Genomic DNA, 26138 nt, shown 5'->3' with positions numbered 1-26138 from the left:
TTATATTTAATTCTATTTTAAGGCTTAACCATTTCCCTACCCAGTGGAAATGTGCTGAAATTGTGATGGTGCCTAAACCAGCTAAATCTGAGAACGAAATCACTTCATATAGACCAATCAGTTTGTTGTCTTTATTCTCCAAAATATTTGAAAAAATATTTTTGCGCAGATTATTGCCAATACTAAAAGAGAATAAGGTGATACCTGAACACCAATTTGGGTTTCGTCGATATCATGGTACTCCCGAACAATGCCATCGTGTAATTAATCACATTATTGATGCTTTAGAACGTAAAGAATATTGTTCAGCTGCGTTTTTAGACATACAAGAAGCATTTGATAAAGTTTGGCATCATGGTCTACTATACAAATTAAAAAAAAGTATTTTCCTCTCAAGTATATCTAATTCTCAAGTCCTATTTAACAAGCAAGTCGTTTTATGTAAAGATAAATGACGATACGTCTGACATAAAATACATTCATGCAGGAGTACCACAGGGAAGCGTTCTTGGCCCTGTACTATACACCATCTTTACATCTGACATTCCAGAAACTGAAAATGTATTAATTGCTACTTATGCTGATGACACTGCTCCTATTGTCGTCAAGCCAGTCGCCAATTGAAGCAACTAATTTAGTGCAAAGAGAATTGAACAAGATTCAGACTTGGTTAGATTGCTGGAAAATGAAAGCAAACGTGAGTAAATCCGTACACGTTTTATTTACATTAAGGCGAAGCGACTGCCCTCCTTTGCTTTTAAATGGTAATACTATTCCTAAAAGTGATTGCGTTAAATACCTCGGCATGCACATGGACAAACGATTAACTTGGAAACAGCACATACAAGCCAAAAATAAACAATTAAAAATAAAAACCAAACAACTTTATTGGCTACTTGGGCATACATTGCAGTTATATCTTGAAAATAAATTACTATTATATAAATCTATACTAAAACCTATATGGACATACGGTGTGCAACTTTGGGGCACTGCTTGTAATTCAAATATTGAAATTCTACAAAGATACCAATCGAAAACTCTAAGATTAATTAAGGATAAGTTATCATGACAATCCTTTGGCAGTCATGTTATTAGATGATAGTAATGAAACTATTAGACTTAAAAGACAACATGTTCTAGATCTCCCATTTAGGAATTAAGTAAATGTTTAATTATATATGTTACTACGAAATTAAATGTATAATTAAAATTCTTTATATAAACATTTGTATTTAGAACATATTGTTATATTGTATATTATTTTTGATCTCATGGGAGACCAAAAATATAAGTCAAATTATGGTTTTGTTATCAAATTTGCTTATTATTTACTAAAATAGATTGCAAATAAAATGTATTTAACAAAAAAAAAAATAAGAATTTGAGTAAAAAAATGGTATGTGTGGATTTTGTTCTACATGAATCAAATGAAGACCAATAAAGTGAACAACATCTTGCCGGAACCACCGTATTCGCGAGATTTACCTCCGTGTGACTTCTATTCAACAAACTCAAACGACCGCTTCGGGGAAACCGTTTTGAGTCAATTAAAGACATTAAGAGTGAATCGCTAAGTCTGTTCCGGAAATTGACCGTAACAACTGTTTCGAGGATTGGAAAAAACATTGGTACAAGTGTATTGGGGCAGAGGGGGATTACTTTGAGGAAGACGATATAAAGTCTTACTACTTTTTGCTCACAGTAGTACACAAAATGATCGATTCTTTGAAATGGCCAAATAAAGCGAGCTCCTTAAACAGTTTCGTCTGTCGGCAGCAAATAAAAAGACACATATTTTTGTTTTTCATTTTAAAAATGTAATATTTTTATTTATCAACTCATTATTGTATCCATTATATCCCATTATGCTCATAGTCAATCATCATATTTAATAATTGTAATAATCATATTCATAGTTGTATGTATGTATGTATGTATAATGCTTTTCATTTTTGTATTTATATTTGTATTTGTAATTTGTGTCAAGTATACATGCATTTTGTATAATATTTATTTATGTAGTCACATCCAACACATACATGTTTAATAGTACATAATAGTATATATAATTTTTTCATAAATAATTTTTTTTTTTTTGTTTTGCGGTTTTTCTTAACTTGCTTTTATAGTAAATATTTGCTTTTGGGAACAACTGCTCGGGAGTGTCGCATGATTTTGTGAAATTGTATGAGTTTTTCTTGCAAACTGCGAGTTTTTCTTCAGGAAATGTATGATAAGGGGAGTGGTTGTGTGGGTGTCCTACAGGAGTATGTATGGCTGTGTTATATCTTTCGAATAATATATGAGCAAATATTTGTATATATGTATGTATGTTTGTTTCTTCTGATATATGCACGTCGGTGTAATAGGATGTTATATATGTATGTATATGTACGCTTGTATATGCATGTATATATGATTACATAACGGTAAATGCAGCTTTTTTTCGGGTCAACTTCTTTAATTATGTCTCTTGTGGGCTTCTTATTTTTATTTAGTGCATTTGTTTTTGTATTTGCGTTAGCTTGTTGGTGCGTTTTTGTCACAATTGCCTATAAACTTTCATATTGATTAACTACAGTTAATTATTTAATGCTAAATATTTTAAGTTTCTTTTTATTTCGTAAATAAGTGTAATTGTGCTAATAACTTTGCTTGCTTGTTGTTGTTTTTGTTCCAATATCTAAATTTATATGTTTGTTTGTTTGTATGTATATTTAAGTTAATGATGTGTTGTTGTATGATAATGCTTTGTTGCCTAACGTTTCGTGGAGTATACAAGAACAACATGAATATGTCTGATGAATGTACGTAAGTAAGTATGTATCCTATACAGCGGTGTGCATTAATATGCGGTTAGTTTTTTCTGGAATTTTCAGCGACTGGATAGCGTGCAAACACATTTGAAAATTTTTTATATTTTCCTGGCTTGTACTAGATAATATAATATATTTGTTTAATATTAATAAAAAATTTTTCATAAACATTTCCATCAAAACATGTCACATTTAAAGGGAAAAAGTGGGGTTAGAGTCGATTTGAGGAAGAAAACATTTAATTAGGGTATTTTGAATTTTTTCTATAACTGGATTGTAAGTTAAATGGTTAAATTTGTAACAACACAATTTTTTTTTTGCTATTTTTATATTATGCTTAAGCTATATTAAGAACTATCCATGTATTTTTGGCTAACTGTACTTAGGGTTCTTATATGTAAATATTTATTTAATAAAATTTCTGCTATTAGCTTTAAACACAACCAAATAATATATGTATGTGTGTATTTGTGTGAGTGCTTGCATAACAAACATTGCATAACATTAAACACATTTAGTTCCTAATTTATTAATTATAATATACTTATTGTATTTTTTTTATTTTTTTGTATTTTTGAGAAAAAACTCTTACAGTAAAAATTTAAAAAAAAATAATAGAAAATCGAAAAGCTTATGAAAGCACAAACAAGAAGACGACGTGAAGACCTAAAGTTTTGAAATATTGTGAAAGCATTAGGTTGTGTTCTTTTTATTAGTAAGACTCTCTTATATGTCGCCTTACCATAATCATTGATTAATTTTTGAATTCTTTAGAGCTTACATTCTTTAAGTACCTGGCTAGTAAAGCTTCCATTTTCGCTCCAAACCTATTTAAAATATTTCATGTTCATAATTTTTAACCTAAAAACGCTTTCTCATAATAAAACGAAGGTCTTGACTTTCACTAAAGCAGGCGAAAGCTTTATTTTCAAAAAAAAAAAAAAAAAATTATTTTAAAGCACAACGTATATACGTAAGCACGTACGTATATACTTATATTTCACCTTACTACAATTACCAATTAACTTTTGAATTCTTTAGAGCTTTCACACTTTAAATACTTTTTGAAAGCTTGCTAGTAAAGCTTCCATTCTCGCTCCAAAATGTATTCAAAATATTTTGTATGCATTAATTTTTCTTTCTTATCATATTACCAAGACCATGACTTTCACTAAAGCAGGCGAAAGCTTTATCTTCAAAAAATAAAATAAATAAATTATTTGAGAGCACAAAGTGCAGACGTGAAATTTTTCCGGTTGAGTTCTTTCTATGAGTAATAATACACTTAAAAAATTTCCTTACACCAACCATCGATTAATTTTTGAATTCTGTAGAGCTTTCATTCTTTAAGTAGTTTGTAAAAGCTTACTAAAGCTTCCACTTTCGCTCCGATATGTGTTTAAAAGCTGTTTTGAGCATCAATTTTCTACTTATAAAAGCTTTCTCTTCATAATACGAAAGCCTTAAGGGATCGTCTCAGTGTGAAATTTTCGAGAGATCGATTTTTTTTTTGTTACATTATCGGATAGTATACACTTTAATAAACATTCTCTCTAATTCTGAAATCGAAATTCAAATCCGCTAAAGCGTTTCTTGTAGCAAAAGAACAGAGCGGGGAACAGTGCAACTCCACTTATAAACGCGTTTTTCTCAGAATGGTGTTTTTCAAACGGTTTCCACTCTCAAAGGAAGAGTTTTGAAGATACATATCTAGTTCCAATTTAGAAGCTTTTATTTTTTTTTTGTTTGAAGTCTTCCCATTTTTTTCTACGGAAACAAACCGCCGCCATTTTGTCAAATTAGCATTTTTATTCAAGAATTTTTGGAAGTAAGTGCACTAAGCCGTTATAAATGACTTGCATTCTCAGAGCGTTCGCTTACTAATAATGCTTTTCGACATAGTGAGTAAACTATTTCGGGAACTTTTAAAAAAGTTTATTTAAAACGCTTGTACATTATTTTAAGAGCTTTTATGAAAATTGTTCAAAATCGTTCGTAAACTATTTTAGAAGCTTTTATGAAAGCTTATATATAATGTGTTAGAGTGCTTACATATAATTCCAAAATCTGGATTAAGCCATTTCAGGAGATTTTATACTTTATGCAAGCTTACTTATTTGATTACGTATGATTTACGAAATCAACCATTTTGGGAGCTTTTATGTTAGCTTACTTATAATGCTTTCCAAACTCATTTGAAAACTGCTTTGGAGCTTTTATAAAAGCTTTAAAATCATGCAAACAAAGAAAAATAAAATTCTTTGTGCCTCCACTTTTCAAACAATGATTTTCAGTAAAAAATAGCTGTATAAGCTTTTCAAGTTCAGTATTTTTTTCCAACTTTGTTTAGTATGGATTTTTTATTATGCTTTTAAATGTTTTTCAAGTTCGTTGTGGCTTATTGCGGTTTTTATTTTTTCATTTTATTGTTTGAATCTTTTGAAAAAAAAGAGTGTCTGCATGCAAAGCAATGTTCTACGAATTTTACTTGTATATCTGTATATGTAAGTGCGGTGTTCACAGAATTAATGATATCAAACACATTTTTTATATACTTTATACGGCATTTCGTCAACTCATATTTTTATGTGCTTATATATATTATATTTTAATTTTTTGCTTTACTTCACATCAAATAGTTTCTGTATCATTGAGTATTAGAGTTAACAGTAATTTATAATGTATTTTTCAATAGGAAATAAATTTATATAATTTACTACCCCTTTTATAATGAGTGTTTGTTTTTTTGATATTTTTAATTTTAATTTTTTTTTTGTTTTTCTTTCATAATTATTTTTTGCATATATATTGTCTTGTGTACTTATACAAATAATCAGCGTCATTTGTGTTGTTGTTGTTTAGTGTCTCATGTTGGAATAACAAATTTTTATTTTTTATATTATATGTTTGTTTATCTTTTATAATGTTTTTTTTTTACCTTTTATAGTGTTTTTTTGAGTTTCGGTTAGCTTGTTTGTTCCATAGTATGTAAGTTAGTTCTTTATTATGAGTGTTAATAATTTTTCAGCATTAAATAGATTTCAATGATCTTCAGCGAATTGCCGCTTAACATCTCATAGTTGCATAATTTTCTCAATTTTTAATATTTTCTCAGTTTTTTGTTTTATGTTCTCATATTAGGTTTCCTTAGTATATATGTATATATATATATATGTATATGTTAAGTAGTAATGCAATACAATATTTTTCCAAAAATTACAATACCAACACATACGCCTCACATTTGTATAATTTATAAATTGCTTTACTTTGAATTAATGTTTCTTGCAGATTTCGGCTAGTTTAACCTCACTTTATGCTTTCTGCGTTAATTTTTTTTCTTTAGCAACACTTTAGCTTTCATTTCTTTCACATACACCTAATAATGTGTTTGTATTTGTATATAGTACTTGTATAGTGATTTGTATGTATTTTTGTTTTTGTTGTTTTAAGTATTTATGTTGAGTAGATAGGTGGTAGTTGTACGTGTTATTTAAGTAACTACTTTTGAAATATGATTTTCGAAATTTATGTTTAGATGAAGTATGCTACTTTTAATGGCTGTTAATGAAGCAATTAAATATTAGAGATAAATAGTTTGTAAGTAAAAGTATTTGAACGTTAAATATTTTCAATATTTTTCTAATATAATTTGGTTTAGTAGACGAGTTGGTTTTTGAGTCAAGGCGTCACTACGAAAATCGTCACTAATGTCTGTAAATGTTTAAAACTAAAATATAAGTTATCAACAAAATAATTTCTAAATTTATATCAAAAATTTTAAGAATGATGCTTTGATTGCAATAAAATTGTTTTTTGTAAGTTTTTATGCTTGGAAAATTTAAATATTTGTAAAATAAAAAAATAGTATTTATTCATGGTTAGAGCAACAAGCTTTATATATTTATGTGTGTGTTGCATTGTTATAAAAAATTCGTTAACAGAAATGATATACATACATATGTACTTATAAAAAAGTAATAACATAATAATCTCAAACCAAACGACAATCTGCGATAAAACATACTGGACTTGATAACGGTTGATCAAAGTTCGAGGGGAAAGTTTGAGGGTGAGTACTCTGCCGGGAGTCCTCAATTAACTGCTGTTTCAATGCATCTACTTCGAAAACAAAACTGCAATACAAGCCTTGAGCTAGCTAACAGTAAGCCGAAAGCTAGTCAAGGAGTGCATGACGTCACCAGCAGTAAAATGCCGAGGTGGCTGACCACAACGGAATCGTCAGAAATTGTACAGTCGATGCGTTTGCAAGAAAAGACAGCCCCATAGAAAATCCGTCGGGATGGGAATGAGAAGGAGTTCGCTTGCTTTTGTGCACGCGGGCGTTGGTTCCATGGACTTCGAGCGAGCTCAGCAAGCGTTGATCAGTAACCAGCGGTTCCGTAAACCTGCTGGCCCAGAGTGGAACTTAGCAGGTCCATTGAAGTATTAGCTCATAGCTGGGCTCACATCACCGTACTGATGAGTGTCCTAACTGGACACTATCCAGTATTGGCATTCACGCGGTGAGCCTAACGCTTTTGTGGGACGCAGCCTGTTAAAGTTGCAATGAAGAAGATGAGGTGGCAGTATCTACACACTTTCTACTATACTGTTCAGCTTTCGCCAGACTAAGATTGAAGCATCTAGATTGTCATACTTTTTATGAACCCGGCGAATGGGCTGGAATTGATATTAGCCATTTTCATTAAATTTCTGCCCGACTATAGGCGTTTTGTCGATATGCAAAGGTCATTTTGATTCAGGAGTAGTTCTGAGCATTACAACGGACAAACGCCTCTAGCTGTCCTAGTAGGATTATTGATGGCCTCAAGAGAAATCAGTCTATTAACCTAATATAAACCGATTACTCTAACTAATGTATAATATACATATATCCGAACTCTTGAAGTTCCATCTTGAAAATTTTGGTTCCCCAAACTAAATAATGCTTCTTATTCCTCTTTGAAGGATGGGGCCGAGTATTCACGCAAGCGAGGAAAGTTAGCTAAGCGCCATTTACTTGGGAGTGACCACAAACAATTATTTTACATATGGCTCAAGCAGCTCACGACTTCCGGTTTTTGACCAAGTATCCTCTGGATAGCCAAACAACATCCCTTTGAAAGCGAGCTAAAGAGAGAAGGCGAATAATGTCTCTCCAAGATTGTACGCTGGGTTTAAGAGCCGCCACGTGAAAAAACACTTACAATGAAAAAAAAAACACAACAGCCTCGGTTGAGAGACCCCCTATTGACGAGAACTAGTTTGCTTACTTGGTAAAAATGTGGTGGAAAATTAAGAATGGCTTTTAAAAACGAATCTGTTTCAGAAATATGTGAAATTATTCCAAAAATTTTAAGCGCAAGTTTTGAGTCTCATTTGTTGGCCTTAAAGTGTCTACCTGTGGATTAAGGTTTTACTACTTCATTTGGTCCATGAAATCTCATTCTAGTCTCGTGAGAAACAAAGCATAACACGAAAGGCAGAAGCATATTTTGTTGTTGTAGAGTTACATAAAATACTTTTGTATTCGCGTAATTGTATCTGGAACCCAACGCCGAATGTAAGAATGGAAGTAAACTTGCTTACTTTTATTTTACAAAGCCTTATTAGGCTCTTTAAACTTTGAAGTTGTCTGTGCGTTTCAGACACCTCGTAAGCTTTTAATGTGTCTTGAGAGCTTTATAAAGCTCTGTAAGCCTTGCTGTACTCTGTAAGCTACCTACTTCTCTCAGCACAAACGCTTTCTCACGCTCGCATGCTCTAACACAAACTCTTTTCACTACCGCACAGATAAAGCTTTCAAATTTAATTCCACTATGTGCGTAGCCAAAGTTTATATTATTTTCCATAATTAGGCAATAATGTAATATGGTAAAAAATTTAAGACCTTTGACACAGATTGTGTGATTTGTTGGCATAATATTTCAATTCCCATATTAATATCAATTGTTGCCCTCCATCACAGCTTTTTTCCATAGGTTCGGTACTTTTTCGAAACATTTCCTGTTCATGCTACGAATAGGAGAGTTATTCACAAAATATTTGATGTTAATTTCATCTTATTTTATTCACTTTTAAGTTCCGTTGTTAGTTCATTTTCTAAAAAATAAATCTATTTTCTCCAAAAATTTTAGGAATACTTTAAACTGGTCCAGTATGTTTTGATGTAAAACTACTTTGACAAAAAAATTTAAACTAAGTAATAAAAAATTAAAGAAACCTAAAATGAAATTCAACTTTTCATCTACGCTTGCTTCTATGAAGAATTCTTTCCACTATGAAACCAGGAAACTTCAGAGGCGATAGATGCGCATGTGTATGTATTGTTTACTTTTCATATATATTTTTGCTCCATTTATTCACTTCTTCTGACTTTTCTAAGTTCAAATTTGTATTTTCAAATAACTGGCGTTCGTACATACCCATATACATATATATAATTTATATACCATATAAGTATATATACACCAGCCATTTAACGAACTTTAATTTTGCTGCGATTCATTACCCTGTCCTACTTCAAATCCAATTCGTCATCCTCTTCGACAGTCGGCTTATTCCAACGATTCGTATTGCCAAACGAGTTAATGCTGCTAACACTGCCCGTCTTCGGCGAGTCACTAAAATCGCTAAATGCCGCATTTTGTATACCCTCGTAGTTGCGGTACGCATTGTAGCTGTCATTGCCGTCGTTGCTGCGCTCGGATGTGACGCTCATGCTCTTGGAGGCGCCAAAGCGATCGGCCTTGTAATTGGTCGGTGGACCGCCGAAGATGAGTTCGGCATCGGAGAGTGAACCGCTGGCGCGTGTGTACTTGCCATTACCATGGCTGGACTTGGTGTTGTTGGTGTCGCCGAAGATTATGTCCAAGTCGGATTGTTTGTTGGAAGCTGTAAGTAGTGGATAACTTATTAAACTTTACTCATTATGTGATTATGAAATTTATATTATGATTACAAGTTCTTTATGCGGTGCGTTTACAAAAATACTGTTGCTGAATTTTACGAAAATTTCAAATTAGCAATACTTGAGCGCCAAATTGGAAAATCAATGCATAGACACTGAGTAATGTATGAGTGATGGGGATGAGTTATCAAAATATTGTGATGACTGTGCAATATTTTTTCAGCCAATAGCTTTGAATATGATCAATAATGAAATGTAAGTGATTTGAAACTTTGATAATGAAATGAAAGCAATGCTGATGAGTCCGACTCCTGCCATTTGTTCTAAAAGCGTTGAAATAAACTGTTTTTAACGGGTGCTAAAATAACGGTACTTTATCCTTGTACCAATTTGTAGGATATACAATTTAAATTCAGAGAGAATCTTTCCCAGAGTATAGTATGCTATAAATTGGTTGAATCGGTTCAATACTTCCCTTAGCCCACATATACCTAATATAAAGATTTTCGAACTTCCAGGTGACTTTATACCTCATATATCGACCAACATATAAGTTATCTTAAGGTGCTTTACAAAAATTGATTTTTTTTGCTTTTCGATTTTATATATTTTCAAAAATATCTTGTGAAACCGTAAAGGTCGTATCTTGTATAGTTTTTGAATGGTAGCGTTCTATAGAAAGACCGCTCGCAGGTATAAATCGGATTCTTGAAACTTTAAATGCGTTTTTCTCGAAACGGCATTTTTCAAAATTTCTGAGATCATAACTCAGCTAAAATTTTAACCGATCGACTTCAAATTTAAACTGAGTATTTTTATACTCTCGCAACAATGTTGCTAAGGAGAGTATTATAGTTTTGTTCACATAACGGTTGTTTGTAAGTCCTAAAACTAAAAGAGTCAGATATAGGGTTATATATACCAAAGTGATTAGGGTGACGAGTAGAGTCGAAATCCGTATGTCTGTCTGTCCGTCCGTCCGTCTGTCCGTCCGTCTGTCCGTCCGTCCGTGCAAGCTGTAACTTGAGTAAAAATTGAGATATCATGATGAAACTTGGTACACGTATTCCTTGGCTCCATAAGAAGGTTAAGTTCGAAGATGGGCAAAATCGGCCCACTGCCACGCCCACAAAATGGCGGAAAACGAAAACCTATAAAGTGTCATAACTTAGCCATAAATAAAGATATTAAAGTAAAATTTGGCACAAGGGATCGCATTAGGGAGGGGCATATTTGGACGCAATTGTTTTGGAAAAGTGGGCGTGGCCCTGCCCCCTACTAAGTTTTTTGTACATATCTCGGAAACTGCTATATGTAGCTATGTCAACCAAAGTCTACAAAGTCGTTTTCTTCAGGCATTTCCATATACAGTTCGAAAATGGAAGAAATCGGATAATAACCACGCCCACCTCCCAAAGGTTATGTTGAAAATCACTAAAAGTGCGTTAACCGACTAACAAAAAACGTCAGAAACACTAAATTTTGCGGAAGAAATTGCTGAAGGAAGCTGCACCCAAGCTTTTTTTTAAAAATTGAAAATGGGCGTGGCCTCGCCCACTTATGGACCAAAAACCATATCTCAGGAACTACTAGACCGATTTCAATGAAATTCGGTATATAATATTTTCTTAACACCCTGATGACATGTACGAAATATGGGTGAAATCAGTTCACAACAACGCCTACTTCCAATATAACGCTATTTTGAATTCCATCTGATGTCTTCTCTGTATAATATATACATTAGGAACCAATGATGATAGCGGAATAAAACTTTACAAAAATACGGTATTTGAAAAATATGTAAATGACGTATAATGAAATCTCGATTATCACTTTATCATGCGAGAGTATAAAATGTTCGGTGACACCCGAACTTAGCCCTTCCTTACTTGTTGAATATATTTACTATACAATGACCTGACCTACGATCGTTTTGAGTGATTAAAAATGGTCAATTTGGCATTAAAACAACGACCATTTATTACCTAAAAAAATAAATTTTTTCAGAACTACTTCATTTTGTTAATTTTTCATATTTTTCAAAAATCGTAGGTAATTGTATAGTAAATACTTTCAGCTTTAATAGCCCTTTTGAAGTTTTTTGTTTCAGTTACTCATTCGGCCGGAATCATATCAGCAGTTGGGGAATTTTTCGGTTTGGCACCTCCGAAGGCAACACAAAACTCTGTTACTTTTCAATATTTTTGTAAAAAATATTCTTCAAACATAAATGAAAATATACCGTATTATGTCAAAAGACAAAGAAGAAATTCACGAAAATAACCTAATTTTTCATGGGTTACACTAGTATAGCCCCTTAATACAGTTGAGAGCATGTGTTTTTCTTATAACGGTGCAAATTTGTGCTTGGAATGAATAAAATTGGGTGAAAACTCGCTATAGACCCCATATAACAAACAAGCCTTATGTAATTGAAGGTACTTCCCCGGCTTTAATCATTGCTTGTTGCAAGAGTATAAAATGTTCGCTTTTACCCGAACTTAGCTCCTCCTTACTTTTTCATTATTGTTTGTTCTCACAAACCACTTCTTCAGATTTAAATAATAAATTGAATTATAGTGGAAATATATGTATGTAGTATTACAAAAAATACTTAAAATTATCTTTCCGGTGAAAATCTCTATGAAATTTGCTATATAAATCATGGTCTCGAATTCTCTGTACTGATTGCATAATCAATTAGACGCAAACATATTTGCAGAGACTACTGATATGAGCACACTAAATTCGAATTAGAAATCAACCAGCTCCACACACATATGAACACCCTCTGAATATTGATATAATCAATATTGCTGGTTGATTACCAATACCATTTATTATCTCTATAGATTTAATTGAATTTAAGTGATTTCAGTGAAGGTCGTAAAGTAATCGAAATTTTGCCTTTTGCGTGTTTACTCCTATTAATGAATCGAACTGTCCAATAATTTAACGAATAATGCTCCAAAAATAAATCGTAACCGATCATAAATCAAGATGATGCTCTTAGTTTTCCTTGACTACTGTGGTGTAGTTCAGCATGAATTCGCTCGACTGATGTTAATAAGGAGTTCTGATATGATTGTTACTGACTTTTTAACCAAACATAAAAAAAGAGTGCGCGCGCAGCTCCCGCAAGACTGTTTTCTGTTTTCAAAACTGAAAAATTCTTTTCGAAGAACGTGCCATGAAGTCGTTGAAGCAATTATATTCCAGCCGAGGCTCTGGACAAGTAACGGGTAATCTAAACGGAGGTGCTTTTTCCATTAGCCTTGTACTAACAGATCACGCGTGAGTCGTGTCAAGCTGTCATGCCATTTTTATTTAGTATTGTTTGGTATTTCATTATAGAAAGACATGCGCTTGACCCACTCTTACAAATCCGTCAATTTTATAACGAAAATTCACGTTCTGTAAAGAATGAGTTTCGCGCGCTTCGCTTAATTTATGGTCAATATAATCGGCCTACTGAGCGTACTATTGGCAATACCATTATCCATCGTGAGGCCCAGCATTCGTTATTGGACAATATTTGACCGAATAGATCAAGTCCAGCACGTAGTGAAGAAAATATAGCAGCCGTCGCTGAGGGTGTACGCGAATACTCGTACCATGACGAGTTGATTCGGCGACGTCCGCGGACTGATGTAACGACTTGACGCATTTTACGTCGAGATCTTAAATTTAAAGCGTACAAAACACAGTTTGTGAAAGAACTGAAGCCGTTCGATCTTCCCAAGCGTCAACGTTTCGCTCTATGTTTCTTAAAAGGTTCCAAGAGTATCCCCAATGGGCCTTGGAGAAAAACATAACGGGTATCATACACTAGTTACTTGTCGAAATGATCGAACGAGTCAACGAAAATTGCACTCAACGGATGGACCATCTGCGACGTAACCGCGGCCAACATTTGAAAGGGATAGTCTTCAAAAAATAAATACCAAAGAATATTTTTTCGAATAAACGTACACATTCACCATTAAACTGAACTTTATGGGTTTTTTTCTTTAAAAAATTAGGGAACCTCGAAATAGATTATTTATTTGTAACACAGTGTTTTCGAAATGGTTTGCAGCCAAGTAATAGTTTATTACAGATTTTATTTTTTCCAACCGACTTGCTATAAGCTTGTAGTGTGTAAAAAAAAAGTTCTCTTTCTTTAATTACAAGTTTTGGAACTGAAGAGTGCGTAATTACTAAAAATATACAGAATTAATGACCTTATCAAGCATATACCCACTAGTTTGGACTAGATATAATGACGAATGCTATATATTTGGTTCCGGTATCCAATTTATTAATTTCTTAAATAATGCAGATTATTTCAAATAATCAGAAAGTGGAATCAGAGAGAAGGTGTTTAAGTGACCATTTATAATTTGCTAAATTAACTGAAAATTCTATAATCAACTTTACGAAATAATTAAAAAAATTGAAAAACATTTCATATTCTCTTTCCATACTCTACAAACTCACATAATGGATTGTTAGGTTGCTCCTTTAAATTTAATATTACTACTAAAATTTATCATATCCACTTTGATAACCCATCCGCGCCTATTCGAAAGCAAAAGATACCGTACAGTTCATACATAAAATACATTTTGTCAATTTTTTCTAATGCAAAGTTCGCCAATAACAGTTATGTAGAAATGAAAAATTGCATTAATAAATAGACAAAAAGACATACATAGAAGCCAGCAATTTGTGCCGTCGTGTTTCAAATTACGCTTACGAAGCCTTCTTTATATTTCATAAAGCAACTGAAGACAGAAGCACTCCTTACTTTTGCAGTACTTGTACATACATACATATATACTATATATTATGCAATGTGTGTGTAGTAGTTAAGTGGGTGAAAGTGCCGCGTGTAGAGTGCCCAAAGCCAAAGAAAACAATTATTGCGGTGTTTATGCATTAAGAAGTGTTGCTCTCATACTTGGAGTAATACGAAATCGAATAATTAAGAGTTCGAACTGCGAACTTAGACGAATTTACTTTACTTAAAGTGGTGGAGAATTTCACGGTTGCCTTTGAAATAGTAAAGTTTGTAATTAATTTGAAAAAAAGTATTTATATTTGAAATATTTTATATTTTCATTGCAAAGTTCCAACGTCAATTTTTAAGTTTACAGCTACTTTTACGGTTGAGGAATGCACCATTTCACTCAGCATACCGTGAAAAACCCTAGGCTAAGCACATAGGGCGTGAGGAGTAAACCATCACTTCTGAGAAAGACAAAAACACTATTTTTTGTTGCAATATTACAGCAAATACTTTTGTCTTCGCTTGCTTATGCCTTGTTCCCCACGCTGAGTTGCTCTTCACACCACTATGCGTTTAGCCTTAGCTCGTATTATTTTCGATTAATAATTAGACATTCAACGAATATAGTGGATGCAAGAATGTCGTTTACTTTTAAGAAAAATAAAAATATATAAAAATATAAAAAGATATCTTTGCATATTATATATTACTTTAGTGTTTGTCAAGTTGCAGGGTTGCATTTATTCAGACAATTATGAACTTACGAAACATTGGCTTTGTTGCTTTGCTGCGACATGCTTCAGTGCGGCATGACGATTGAATACAACAATAACAAACGTATAATATATTGTAGTGTGAATCGAGTTTAGTTCGTTAGAGAGGAGGACGGAAAAGCAGTTATGGGCGTGTTGGCGTAGGCGTTTAACGTTGATTAGCATAAAGTAGAGTATAGTAGAATAGAAATATTGTTGTTTTTGTCTAGATATAACTAAGTTGCCTATATGTATGTATGTAAGTATGTGTCGAGGAAGGATCTTGTGGGTGGCACATAATTTTAGAATTTTCTTTAGGGCTTGTTTCTTATAACTAAAAGTTCTTAGGACTATGAGTTAATGGGATATTAATGAGTAGGGCTGATTTTCTTGGTAAGCGGGCGCGTAGAAAAGTGGAAAAGTTTTGGCTATATTTGATGTTGTCTTAATTGTATGCACTCATATTTGTGGTATGTATCAGAAATAAGTTTACGTTTTGAGTATGTTTTTTAAACTGTTAATATGTTTATGAAAATATTTTTTTTTTTGCTCGTAGAAAATGTATATGGTTTTGGCTTACTCTTTAGCATTTCACTGCTCTAAAAATACATCTTAGTAGTGTAGGCTAGATTTAGGCGCTGAAGTAGTAACCTTTACTTATAGTCAATTGGTCATGGGTTCGCTTATAAGCACTTTCCCTAGTTTGTTCTCGCTTATGAAAATATTATTGTTAGTATGCCTTACTCTTTTCAATTCCTGCTCTTAATTTGAGGTGAAAAAATATTTTCTCTCCTAATTAGTTTTGCGCTTATTTGAGGTTATGTAATGATGCATATGTGAACTGAACTATGAGTATGAGTATAGTGATGTATTATGAGCTGATAGAAAATATACGTTATTTTTTCTTTGAATAATGGGTTAGTATGACTGATATGTTTTTTTAAGCAGTGACTGAGCCCTTGAGAATTATATTGGCACTGCAGCGCTGCACGATCGCCTCTATATATTATTTGCACTTTGCTTTTCCCTTAAGACTTTCGTAGTGTTAGACTAACGAGCAGTACGCCCACGGCCAGATAATTACCATTGCTCTCGGAGCGCGAATAAGATGGTCGTGTGTACGATGGCAGATCGGCTGTGGTGTTATAGGCGTTCGAAGCAGGGCTTGAGTTGGATGCATAGCCGGAGGTATCACCAGCTGCTGGCAAATTGGCGGGCGCGCTGTAGACGCTTGCCGAACGTATGCCCATCTTCGACTTCCAATCTGGGCCACCGCTCGTGGAGGAAGTAGCGCCACCAGCAACGCCTGTTGCATTGTTATCATCGGCAAGTGCACCGGCAACAGGGGCGGCATCACTGCTCGGGCCAGCTGTTGTCGTGTTTGTTGTGTTAGTATCCATGCGTGTAATGGTCTCAATGGAAGTTGAGCTGCCGTAATTGAAAGTACGGTTGTCTTTGCCGGCGCTTGGTGGCGTGGTCGAGGTTGAATTGCGGTAGCTGCTGCTAGCGATAGCGCCAGTTGGTGGTGGTGGTGGTGGTCCAGTCGGCGGTGGTGGCGATTTAATGCCCACATTACCGTTACGATTGATGCGCGATGAAATCGAAGAGGATGAGATCGATGAAGATGATGTGGTGGATACGGCGCTACCGATAGTTTGATTGGTTGCGGAAGTTTTTAGTGCGCCCTTATCGAAGGGATTAACGCGCTCTTGTGGCTCAAAATTGGTGACTGGCTTGTATTTGTTCTCCTCTTGGAATGTATCTAAAACGCTGGAAGATGGCTTGCTGCTGTAGCTAGCAGCTGAGCTGGCGCTAACGCTCATACTGCCCGCTGTCAATGTGGAGTTCGTTGAGGTGTCTGAGCGTGCATCGTATGGCTTCTCTGCGGTCAATTTGGGTGATGGCTGTGCTGAGATCACGTCTGAGGCGACGCTTGAAGTGCTGCCGCTCACCGACTTGCCACCGGCGCTTGCAAACGAGAATTGCTTGCCTAGAAATGAACCGGTACTGATGCCGCTTATGCCACTGCCGCCTGCACTGCCAGGTCCACCGCCACCGCTGCTTGTCTCGCTAGCTGTTCTTCCGCGTTTCTTGTTCGCTAATTCCTACATGTCACCAAATATCCCCGCAAAGGTCTTACGCAAATTCTTCATTGTATCCTCCGCATCTTCAACAACGGAACTCTGAGTTTGCGGAGGACGTGTCGAGACCCTCGAGGCCGACGATACGCTCGATGCCTGCGATGTTTGTGAATCACGACGGACCACACCGCCCGCACTGCCAGGCACACTGGTCGGAGCCGGTGCAGTTGGCTCCTCAGGTACCTCGGAAATGCTGCTGCGACTGCTGAGACGTCCTATTGAGCCGACTGCTGGTGAAGTGCGCTCGGGTATTGGTGGTGGACCGCCCATTGGAGCTGGGCGTGGACCGGCGGGTGCCGGTGGTGTTGGTGCCATATCCTCGGTAGGACTCTCACCGCGCGAGGAAATGGATGAACGTGATGGTTGACGTATACCATGTGGTGGTCCACCGGTCTGTGCCATGCTTGGCCGGCAGACGTTCTGAAATGATTGGAATGTTTGAGTTGTAATTCCAGCTCAGCTTTCCATTAATTTTCCATTAATATCATTGTAGTATACTCACTTGCATTCGTGCCGAGACTAAGTCGGCGATCTGGCGCCGATCTTCTTCCTGACTATCGCCAATTAGAGCGAATGTACAATCACAAGCACTTATTATGTGCTCGCGGCCGTCTTTGCCGACCACCACAGAAATGCCGCATACCTCCATGCCGCCAAAGAGCTCGGAAATCTGCAAATGTTTAAAAATTTAGTCAATCAAGTTGCTAATGCACTATGCTGTGGACAAACATGCGGTTGCTGTGGTATACATGTGTTTGCAATTTGCAATTCGACCGACTTCTGTTATGCATTAATCAATTCGGGATTGCGGGCACGACTGGCCTAAAGTCTCCCTCTAATAACAACTAATGATACTGTGTTTGCCCAAATCGCAACACATTACGATTTATCGTTAGTGAGCTTAGATTGTTTATTTGTAGCTTGTATACTCATATGTACATAAGTATTTAATCGAATGACTGCGGTTCGCATTACACTAACCTCACAGCTCTCCTGCTGACAAATAATACGTATGTACATCGCTGGCTAATTCATTATTCAAAATACGCAGTTGATCGTTGTTGATATGTGGCCACAACAAACACCCCTGTTGGGCAACGTATATACATATTTGAGCTCATCAATTCAGTAGTTCTAGCTAGAGATGTATGACGTATACAAAATTAGGATTGTTATTGGTTGAATGACTCACACTGATAACACTGTTCAACGAACCTGAAGCAAACATTTGGGACTGATGTGCCAAAAGGTGTCTTGCCTATGAATTTGAGTTCACTTTAGTAAATGGTGGCGGCATGACCACTACACACCTTGACTACAATAAAAACCTTACGTTTTAGGAAATGTTTGCAAAACTAGTAAGAAACAGCCTCTAACAGCACAGTCGCAAAATGATGGTAAACTAGTGCAATGGAACCATCCCAGAGATGATATACAGAGCTTTCCAATAAAATTGATACGATTTCTTAAAAAAAAAAAACACAACTATTATGTAACTGTTAAGGAAATTAAATTTTTTTCGATTTAATATGAAGTAAAATCGGTACAATTAAGTTCTGAATATAACATCATGCAAATTGCCTCCACGACTTCTTTAACAACAGCGAATTCGTTGAACCCAATTTTGTAACACTTTTTACCTTCAAGCTTGAAGTGAACCTGGTTTATTGCTAAAGACCAATGACTTCAAATGACTCCAGAATAAGTAATCTAATGAACTACTTGTAGGCCATTCAATGTAACAATTTCGTGAAATAATCGCAATAATTCGGTTGTTGCAAGTGCTGTGTGGCACGTAGCCCCGTCTTGTTGGAACCAGATGTTGTCAAAATAAACTTCATCCAATTGCGGCTATAAAAAGTGAGCTATCATCGATCTAAATGTACCGCTCTCTACTGACAGTAATGGTGTCACCAGCTTCATTTCCAAAGAAGTACGGACCTATGATACACCAGACCAAAAACACCACACCAAACTGTCAATTTAAGTGAATAAAATGGTTGTTCATGTATAATTTGTGGATTTGCTTCGCACCTGAAATGACAGTGTGCGCACCACTCAGATTGAAGGAAGCCCCACGGAAAAGAAATTTCTTTTTAAAATCAGCAAATTCACGACATTTACGATGGTCTAATGATTTCAGTTCTTGAGTCAGAACAATTTTATACAGATGCAAGCCGAAATCCTTTCTCCGCCAGGTTGTGGCTTGAAACAGTCCCAATTTTTGAGAAAGTCTTGGAATCGACAACTTGCCGTCTTCAGCAACACTTGCCTGAACGTCAGCAATATTTTCATTTATTCTAGCGGTTCTTTGCCTTATCGCCACTTGAACATTATGTAAAGAAAAGAATTACAGATCACGACATATTAAAAATGGCCGCAACGACACTTAAAAATAATATCATCCGTATTGTCAAACCAGTTATTTTTTACTAGAATATAGATTATGTATCATTATAATGTACTTAAAGCTCAAAAGAAATTATTCCAACTGAGCAAGAGCTTTAAAACGTCCAGAAAAAGAAATCTGAGCTTTGCTATTAGAACTAAATCGATATGATTTCTAGTAAGCCGTAGGCTTCAGAAGTTTGACTGCTGTCGGATCATTAGTATGGGAATGATATCATTTGGAGTGAAACAACTTTGTTAAGTTCCACAAAATAATTTTGGATGACCGTAAAGTGAAGTTGTTCGAGAGAGCAGGCACTTTAGAGATATAAAATGAATGTATATATCATATCATTCACGAATATTTGGGTATGAGAAAGTTCTGTGCAAATTGGATGCTGCGCGAGCTCACCTTTGGCCAAAAACAGCCACATGTTGATGATTCGGAGCAGAGTTTGGAGATCTTCGAGCGTAATAAGCCTGAGTTTTTGCATCGATATTTGACAATGGATGAAACATGGCTCCCCCATTACACTGCCAAATCCAATTAATAGTCACCTGAGTGAACTGCACACGATTGGTAAGATTTCTCGAAAACCACTTAACCAATCTTCATGAAATTTTGCACAGGTTTTTATACTCTCGCAACAAATTGCTAAGGAGAGTATTATAGTTTTGTTCACATAACGGTTGTTTGTAAGTCCTAAAACTAAAAGAGTCAGATATGGGGTTATATACATATACCAAAGTGATCAGGGTGACGAGTAGAGTTGAAATCCGGATGTCTGTCTGTCCGTCCATCCGTCCGTGCAAGCTGTAACTTGAGTAAAAATTGAGATATCATGATGAAACTTTGTACACGTATTTCTTGGCTCCATAAGAAGGAAAAGTGGGGGCGTAGCCCCACCCCCAACTAAGTTTTTTGTATATATCTCGGAAACTACTATAGTTATGTCAACCAAACTGTACAGAGTCGTTTCCTTTAAGCATTTCCATATACAGTTCAAAAATGGAGGAAATCGGATAATAACCACGCCCACCTCCCATACAAAGATTATGTTGAAAATCACTAAAAGTGCGTTAACCGACTAACAAAAAACGTCAGAAACACTAAATTTTACGGAAGAAGTGGCAGAAGAAAGTTGCATCCAGGCTTTTTTTAAAAATTGAAAATGGGCGTGGCGCCGCCCACTAATGGACCAAAAACCATATCTCAGGAACTACTCCACCGATTACAATGAAATTCGGTATATACTATTTTCTTAACACCCTGATAACATGTACGAAATATGGGTGAAATCGGTTTACAACCACGCCTTCTTCCAATATAACGCTATTTCAAATTCCATCTGATGCCTTCTCTGTATAATACGAGTATATACAGGAATAAAACTTTACACAAATACGGTATTTGAGCTGAGGTATCCCTTGTGGAAAAATTGTCGTGATCGGACTTTAACTTTTCAAGGTTCTTGTTATCGAACACGAAGAATTCAGTGCCTAACCTAACCCAATTTTTCACCGAAAATATCGGTAAATCTCTCAGATATTTTCATGTAATTCAGAGGGCATCATTTTTATATTCTCGCAATAAAGTTGCTAATAACGGTATCTCGATTATCACTTTATCATGCGAGAGTATGAAATGTTCGGTGACACCCGAACTTAGCCCTTCCTTACTTGTTTTAGTTACAATTCTTAAAGAATGCCGAGATATGTCATAGAGAATTAAACTACTAGTAAAGACGAATCAGTTATTTATGTTGTAGGCTTTCAGTTGTAAGACAACTTAACCTAAAATTTCAAAAAAGATTAAGTTGTTAAGGAGAAATCTAAATTGGTGACATTTCAACTGAAGTTGTGTTGGGTTGTAAAAAGTTCGATAATTTACAACACCACTCCTCGGAATATATCTCAATTCTTACGAAAGTTATCACTTGCATGCAGACACTGAGGGAAGAACGGATGATCGGAGAGGCAGACATTCCAAAATCCATGTTTTCATCAGGCTTGTCAATTTTACTATATAAAGGGGTACAAGTAGAGGTACTTTTTTCAATAGCATTTTTTTGACAAATCACGTGTGAGTCGTGGGTAGTGTCAAGTTGTCATGCTGTTTTTGTTCAGTAATGCTTAGCATTTCAAAGAATTTGCAAAGACTTATGCCAGAATAACGTTTACAAATCGTTCAACTTCGTTCTGTAAAGAATATTTTTCGTGCACTTCGTTCAACTTAGAGTTAACACAATCGGCCTTCTGAGCGTACTATTCGCAACACCATCGCTCATCTTGAGATCCAGCGTCCATTATTGGGAAATATTCGACCGAATAGACTACGTCCGGCAAGCACTGAAGAAAATATAGCAGCGTAACTGCTATTTTGTGCACACGAAAACCATGCAGAGTCGCTTCGGCGCCGTTTGCAGCAAATCGGGCTGACTATGGAACGACTTGGCGCATTTTCCAGTCCAGATCTTTTATTAAAAGCATACAAAATACAGTTTATGGAAAACTAAAGTCGGTCGACCTTCCCAAGCGACATCGCATTTCGACGTTTTCTAGCAAAATTTTATTCAGCGATGCGGCCAAATTCAGGTTCAATGGGTATATAAACAAGCAATACTGCCACATTTGGGATGAAGAGCTGCATCCAGGAAAAACAATGGTGTTTTGTGGTTCGTGGGCCGGTCGAATCATAGGTACATATTTCTTAAAAAATGATGACAGTGTGAATAATCGTCAATGGCGACCGTATCGCGTCATGAAAACCCACTATTTGATGCCTGAAATTGAAGCTTGTGATCTCGGCGGCATTCGGTTTCAACAAGACTTCCCACACACTCCATCAATTAATGAATTTATTGAAAGAATACTTCGGTGAGCAGATAATTTCACGTTCTGGGCCGGTTTATTGGCCAGCAAGATCGTGCAATATCACACCGTTAGCCTTTTTCCTGTGGGGATGTGTAAAATCCAAACTCTATTTGGGCAATCCCGCTTCAATTCCTTGCCTTGCCTTGCAGCAAAACATAACGCGGGTCATTCGTCAGTTACCAGTCGACATGCTTGAACGAGTCATCGAAAATTGTACTCAACGTAAAGACCATCTGAGACGTGACCGCGGTCAACATTTGAAAGAGATAATCTGCAAAACAGAAATGCCAAAGAATGTTATTTCGTATGATAACAAATATTGCCCATTAAATTTGAAGTTTCTGTGTTCATTTTTTAAAAAAGTAATAGCGAAATGGACCGCCCTTTATATGCCAAAGTGCTTACGCCAAAGACGAGGTTTATGTAATCTGTATCTAAAACTTTGAATTCTCAATGTGAATTATTAACATAAACCTATAAAATTTTCAGAGCTGAATCACGATTGTTATTTCGCAGTTATGTTTGATGCATATGCATAACAGAGCAGGTATTTACATTTACTGATGCTTGTTTCAATTTCTGTATAAATTGGCATTTACTTGTGTACGTATGGAATACATACATACATATGTATATATGCTGTTCGTGCATAATCCGGACAACATCGGCATTCATATTTAATGTATTTTACATGTAAATTAAGTAGTAAATACACAAATATACAAGAACATAGTTGCATGACGCAAGCAAGCCAAATCACTTTATGCCAAAGGTAAAACGAATCCTCACAGCGAAATGCCGATGCCAAGTAATGAAATGAGTCATTTGACAGACATTACATTTAGTGCAATATATTCTAAATATTATTAAACTATCAATAACACATACATACAAACAGACATTTTTATACATACATATTTATAGTATACATGTGAGCAGTGCAACTGGAATTGTTTTAGGCAAAGCGCCAAATCACGTGCTTTTACATGGTTTTATTAGGAAAATGTCAGTTTTGCCGCCTTTGAATTGAAGGCAATGAGATCCAGAGGCAGTGCAACGGCTATTAAGTGCAGTGGGTGTGGTGTAGATTACGTGCAAATGCCTTGTTTTTGGCAACAACTACATGGCATGTGGAAGTTTGTATGAGAAACTGTTGCACTTGACTGCAAACGAGCGATTTTAGTCGCAAATTTTCAGGTTTCCTAGGGTTTCTTTTGCCCGAACGCCTTGATATTAATAGAGTTAAAGCTATTTTAATGGGTGTTGTAAATTTATTATTATTAATTTTGTTAAGAACACTCACGCTTAAGTGCATTTTGATATATTGTGTGTGCGATTGGTTATGACAACCTTAAGTGGCACTTGAAAATGTTTTTCGGCAAGCAGTGGTTCGTGACATAAAGTGGCTGGCGCTTTACGCCTTTTCTTGTATTAGCTCAAATTAATAAATCCTTTTTTTTATTAGTTACTAGTTCAAGAAATTATGCTGATATAACTTTTCAAAATATTTTTAACGACGGATGTTTTCACGCAAATGCCTCAATACGGCCAAATAGAAATCCTTGTTGACAGTCTGTCCATTCTGAACAAATTCCTGATGTACGAAAAGAGAAATATTGAAAAAACAATGAGCATCTCCTTGATTTTGGAGCGGTTTTGGCGTGGTGTTTTAGACTTTGGCTCGTTTTTTCTCTCCATTCCGATGTTTGTAGACTTGTTTGCTTTTGAACCTCATAAGCCCATGTCACATTGGCATATGTTGCATGTTGCATATATTATATGATTGTCAAAAAAAAAAAAAACGTTACAATCTCCGTATAAATTGTTAAGATCTGTTCACTACCGGTGTCAAATTTGAACGATGGGCGTGGTACCGTCAGCATTTAGGTAAAAACTCATATCGCAGGATCTACTTCTTCGCTTTCAACCAAATTCGAAAAGTAATATTTTCCTATTCGTACTATTACTTCCCATATAAGATAATTATATCGTTTTCTGCTCATTTGTCGGAACGGCCGATATCGGACCACTATAACATATAGCTGCCATACATACTGAACGATCGGAATCAAATGCTTGTATGGAAAACTTTCACATTTGAAAAGATATATTCACGAAATTTGGTATATGTTATTTTTTAAGGCAACAAAGTAATCTCTAAAAAACTTGTTTAGAACGGATTACTATAGCATATAGCTCCCATACAAACTGAACACATAGTTACTAACAGAAATGCACCTGTGAAGGGTATTTAGCTTCGGTGCAACCGAAGTTAACGTTTCTTCTTGTTTTAAATTCAATTTGATTCTCTTCATTTCCAGTACATAAGTCATGAACAAATCAAAGTATCCGGATAAGACTTTCCAAGGATAGTACCGTAAAATTATTTTTCGTTCAAAAATTCTCGAAATCTGATTGTAACTTTTCAAGAACCCAGACGCCAAATATGTGGAACTCATTTGGCAAATTTTTTGCCGAAAATATCGGTCAATCTCTGAGATATATTATTGAATTTCGGAGAAAATGTTTCTTTCATACTAATATAGCCTTATGTCAAAAATAGGTTGACTTAGATCAATACTTCCCTTAGTCCATATGTACCTAATATAAAGATTTTCGAATTTTCAGTTGAATTTGTATCACATATGTAAGTTTTGCCAACATCGGAGGCAATATAAAGTATATGGCGATCAACGTACGTTGATTTACTTATGTCCATCTGCCTGTCCGTCCATCCGTCTGTCTGTATATACGCGAATTAGTGCCTCAGTTTTTTCTTTTACCTCCAAGAAGCTAGTCATTTTTGGAATCGCGGATGGTGGACCCCTATAGAATATATTTGACTTACATATAAATACTTTATAGGACCTCCGTCGTTTATACCCTGTTCACAATGTAATGAAAGAACTAAAATTCTCTAATAATTATTTCGGGTATATTAGCAAATCCTCGAAAGAATGATAATTTAATGTATCTTTTCGACATGTAAACGGCAGATTAACACATTCTTCAATTAAACAGGGTTTGTATGGAAAGTAATATGACTGAGTCGATTTTAAAAAAAATTGTGGAAATCGTTACAATTCTTTAAAAACTTTCAAAATAGGCTCCTTCTGCGTCGATGCAGCGCTGCAAGCGAGATTTCCAAGTCTGTCGTCTCAAAATTCTTGACTTTCATCAGCCTTTTCAGGCAAGGAAACAAAAAAAGTCCGGGGAGCCGCATCTGAGCTGTAGGGCAGCTGCGGACGCATGGGGATGCCGGCCTTGGTTAGGGAGCCGTTCACAAGAAATGCGGTGTGAGCCGGCGCGTTGACGTGGGGCAACTTCCAATTGGCTGTGATGTCTTGTCAGACCCGATTGACTCTTCGATTGAGTCTCTTGAGGACTTCCACGTAACACTTGGCGTTGACGGTTTGTCCAGGAGGAACAAATTCATGGTGGACATTACCTTTGATGTCAAAAAAGACTATAAGCATC

General features: G+C 35.6%; 1 protein-coding gene across 1 annotated transcript in view; it reads right to left on the bottom strand.

The window, feature by feature from the left end:
• Window positions 1-7991: 7991 nt before the first annotated feature.
• LOC120766771 (synapsin) overlaps window positions 7992-26138 on the bottom strand; it is a 155222-nt gene continuing 137075 nt past the window's right edge. Inside the window, 3 exon segments of the mRNA XM_040092451.1 lie at window positions 7992-9716; window positions 16343-17819; window positions 17902-18069. Coding sequence (XP_039948385.1) covers window positions 9340-9716; window positions 16343-17819; window positions 17902-18069 — 2022 coding nt within the window. The 3' untranslated portion in view covers window positions 7992-9339.

The sequence above is a fragment of the Bactrocera tryoni genome, chromosome 1 (genome assembly GCF_016617805.1).
Source record: "Bactrocera tryoni isolate S06 chromosome 1, CSIRO_BtryS06_freeze2, whole genome shotgun sequence".
Classification (NCBI taxonomy): domain Eukaryota; kingdom Metazoa; phylum Arthropoda; class Insecta; order Diptera; family Tephritidae; genus Bactrocera; species Bactrocera tryoni.
Note: the sequence above shows the minus strand (reverse complement) of the source record. Positions and strands in the feature narration are given on the sequence as shown.